This window comes from Acyrthosiphon pisum, unplaced genomic scaffold (assembly GCF_005508785.2).
Source record: "Acyrthosiphon pisum isolate AL4f unplaced genomic scaffold, pea_aphid_22Mar2018_4r6ur Scaffold_21502;HRSCAF=24134, whole genome shotgun sequence".
Taxonomy (NCBI): domain Eukaryota; kingdom Metazoa; phylum Arthropoda; class Insecta; order Hemiptera; family Aphididae; genus Acyrthosiphon; species Acyrthosiphon pisum.
This window is the reverse complement of record NW_021770977.1, coordinates 32152-36112: the sequence shown is the minus strand read 5'-3', so window position 1 is coordinate 36112 and position 3961 is coordinate 32152. Positions and strand designations below refer to the sequence as shown.

At 36.4% G+C, this 3961-nt stretch overlaps 1 protein-coding gene across 2 annotated transcripts; it reads right to left on the bottom strand.

The window, feature by feature from the left end:
• Window positions 1–330: 330 nt before the first annotated feature.
• On the bottom strand, window positions 331–2865 carry LOC107883227. Of its 2 annotated transcripts, XR_003840132.1 has the most exons (3): window positions 2189–2865; window positions 1273–2108; window positions 331–1213 (listed from the first exon to the last, which is right to left on the bottom strand). XR_003840132.1 is itself a non-coding variant. In XM_029492437.1 (2 exons), the coding sequence occupies exon 2, from the start codon at window positions 1022–1024 to the stop codon at window positions 722–724; it is 303 nt and encodes a 100-aa protein (XP_029348297.1). In that variant the 5' UTR covers window positions 1025–2108; window positions 2189–2865; the 3' UTR covers window positions 331–721. The 2 variants fall into 2 exon arrangements, 1 of the variants encoding a protein (XP_029348297.1); XM_029492437.1 differs by having other exon boundaries at window positions 331–2108.
• Window positions 2866–3961: the final 1096 nt, after the last annotated feature.

The window sequence follows — 3961 nt, the reverse complement described above, 5'->3', positions numbered from 1 at the left end:
AACACCGACGGGCACTGATCGCAATTAAACATGTTGTAAATACTGTTGAGTAAGGACTGTGAAAACACGGAGAGAGCAAAAGCAAAGTGCGTGTAAAGGTATAGGTGTCTATAACAGACTGACTATGTCTTGGCAGACAACGGAGCAAGTGTCCAGAAATCTGAGCATTTCAAGCCGTGGGTTACCAAAATATTAATCGGGTATTTACTATGATAAATGTGTACATCATTAGTTATTACCAATTATTTTAGGAACCATTGTTTATCAGTAAAATTTCCAGAAATTCGTCTGTGCGTGTTGACAACAGACCGGACGAAACAGGTCGTTCCGCTGACAATAGAACAATAGAACGTTTACTATCAATACGTGTCTAACACAATGGTGTATATTTCTATACATATCCCTTACTCGATGAAGCCTTACAAAAATATGACCTATATGCTACTTTTAAAATTGCCGCTAACATAACCATCTTACAAAATATTTGAAAATCGTGTTGCTTACAATAGATACCCCTTTAGGCCACCTTTACAAAAATAGTTACTGATATACCAAGAAAAGCGACCATATGCTACATTTAAAATTACCACTAACATAACCATCTAACAAAATATTTAAAAATATTAATATAGTTTGAAAATATATATTATTGAATGCATGGTTTTAAAATTTAAAAATATATATATTTTAATAATAAATAATATAATTATTACACCCCCCCTCAAAAACCTTCATATTCATCCATGTGTCGGTTAAGTTCTTCATCATCTTCATATGCCTCCATATGACTGATCAACTCCTCGTCATTTCCATCTTCACTCCAATCCATTTCTGCTGTCTGCTCTCCAGAATGACGTAACGTATTCATAATTTCCCCTTCAAATAGCATGTTATATTCGGGGGCTAACATGAACCGAGGAATTTCTACCGTGCTATGTGAAACTGAGGACTGGGAATCTAAGTCTGGAAAAAGGTCGTTTCTCACCCTCAGTACGTATGCTATCGATGTTGTCGGCGGAAACATGTCTGGCGAAGCTTCTTCCAACAAGACAGGCTAAACCGGTGTCAAAGAACGTTAACAATTCTCCATCTGTGATAGTCAAGGTGGTGATGGTGTTGCAGGGGGATGAATAGTCGAAAATGCCCTATGCCAATCATTATTTTCAACTTGCGTGCTCTGGTTAGTCGAGTAACCACTATCTCCGGATTGAGTCTAAATAATAATAATAATAATTTATTTTATATTTTATTTTTAAAACAAAAAAAACTTACCATTTCACCATATACGAAAAAGTCATGCTCATGCATGTTGATGAGAACTGGAGACTGGCTATGTATTTCAGCCAGACGTCAATTATACTCATCTCCTCCATATACCGGAGAACTCGGTGATGAATTATTTGACATCTAAAAATCGGATTATATGTAATTCTTAAAATATCTTACGAATAATATAAAACAAAATACTTAAATTTTTACCGGTAATGATTATCACAAACGAAATATAAAAATTATAAATACCTACTATGATAAATAAAAATCTCATATAAGTAGATAAATCCGTATCTGAATATCTGTTGAGAAAAACTGTAAACGCAAAATGTGTGTACACCGGACAAAAGACTGGATACACACTGATCGAGCAGCCACATGGGTAAGGTACCGACCGTCCGTTGATGTCAAACATATTGTTTGTTGAAGTAGGTAGTTTTTTTTTTTTCAACTATTTTTTTTTTCAACTATTTAGAGAAACACAATGCTAGGTGAAAATAGATATTATGTTAGTAAGGATAGTGAGCATATGGTTTTTCTGAAATAATATAAACTGATGTATGGTAATAAGGAATATATTATTTATAAGTTCATTTTTAGTTCAGGTTTCTTATTCTATGTAGTATAAAACGAGAAGTGTCGAAGTCGAAATCTAAGTAGGTAAGAATGGTTAGGACATTTAACGTCCAATCCATTTCTAATTTTTCCCTAATGCGTTCGGAATCGAAAATCGCAATTCGCCTGAGTCCATATAGTAACTGCATAATGATATAGTACTGGGTATGCCTCCTGATTGTTCTAGATGAGTGTAATAACTCACGAAACGATAGTTGAATCTATAATAAATTATCTGATATTAGTAAATCTAATCATGTTATCTACAATATTTGAATTATATTCGTATGTTTAAACTTACTATAACCTCATCTTCAGGAATCGATCGATCATAATGACTTTCACGCATCAACATACACAAAACTCTCATTTCTACATTGCACCGTACAGAAACCGATCTCGCATGTGCTGACCATATCCTTATCTTCTCACCTGAATTATTTATAAGTGAATATTCTTGATGCAACCGTCTTAAATAAATTATAGTGTCAGGGTTAGCTGACCGAACGACCGGCGGCTCAATTATCTCACTGAATAAAAAAATATATATATATAAATATATATCAAAATAATTTAAAATTACTAACACTTACGCATTTTGCAAAATTCGTTCGTTACGTGAGATGTCGTCTTCGAGAATTATACGACACATAATTATTTAGTTAATATAAAAAAAATTAAAATAAAAGTAATCAAAAGGAATAAATATCACAAATGAAGGGTACAACGTTAAAAACACGACTGGGTTTCTAGGTCACCAGTGGTGGCGTGAACATTTTTCATTCATGAGATAAAAACGTTTTTAGGGATCACCCACCCTCAAAAGAGTTTACGAGTGTCGAGTACATTTATAATAATAGGTACACACACCATAGAAAAGTAATAAACATGACCACGACATCTACCCACCCACCTAAATCGCCATGAGACCCGGGTTTCATAAAACCCTTGTCACGCCGCCACTGTTCTAAGATATTACATGCAGGGCGGCTGTGATGACGAGCAAGGACGGGGCGGGGTAAAATATATGTCACGAACGTGCGCGATCGGGCGGCGGCTTATGTATTTCATTCGCCTATATACGTTAAGAATCATAAGAAAAGTATATCAGGTCTGTGGCCTAGTGGGTTAAGGCGTTAGGGATTTAGCTCGGGGGTTGAGGGTTCGAATCCCTCCAATCTTTTTTTCAATATTTATTTAATGAAAAAAAAGTTTACAATAATTTGGTATATCGGTCACGTGATGAATCTGACGGGCCAGGAGGCGGGGTGGGGTAAATATACGTCACACACGTATGCGATCGGGCGGCGGCGATGACGAGCAATGATCGGCGGGTTTGTATGGTGAGGTGGGATGGGGTAAAATATACGTCACGAACGTGGGCGATCGGGCGGCGGCGATGACGAGCAAGGTTCGGCGGTTCGGCGGTTCAGCAAGGTTCGGCGGTTCGGGGGTTCGGCGGTCTGAACTCTCTATTTTATACTACTGTTGCCTGTTCGATAAGAATATGGTAGCAACACCCACTTTCTCCCGCTGGCATAACCAATTCAACATAGTATTTCGCGACACATTATTTATGTACTTAATTCACTTATTCTATTCTCATATTTTAATCACTATCACTATCAATATCCGAAAATCTAATAGAATATCTATAGGTATTATTGACTATTTCTAATTCATCCATATCCGAAAGTATATTATCTAACCAATCACCATTATTACTACTTACACCCATATTACTATTATTACTTTGGTTAGTATGGTTATCGTTATTACTATTATTAGTTTTTAATGTTGCTACCCTACGCATTTGTATATTTCTAAAACGTGACCATGCCCCTATATCTATTTCATTGTTTATTTGAAAAAACTCATCTATAACCCTGGTTGCAAGATTTATGTCGGCTTCTAATTGTTCCACAGTTTCTTCCCCCGTAGGTGCTGGTGGTTTAATCCTGTTAAACACTATATTTGCAACACCTATTGTCCTTGGTCTGTTCTGTACCAGCAGTGGCCGCTCTATGTCTAGGTGGTATCTGTACGGTGTACTTGACACTCCTTCCGCATTAGG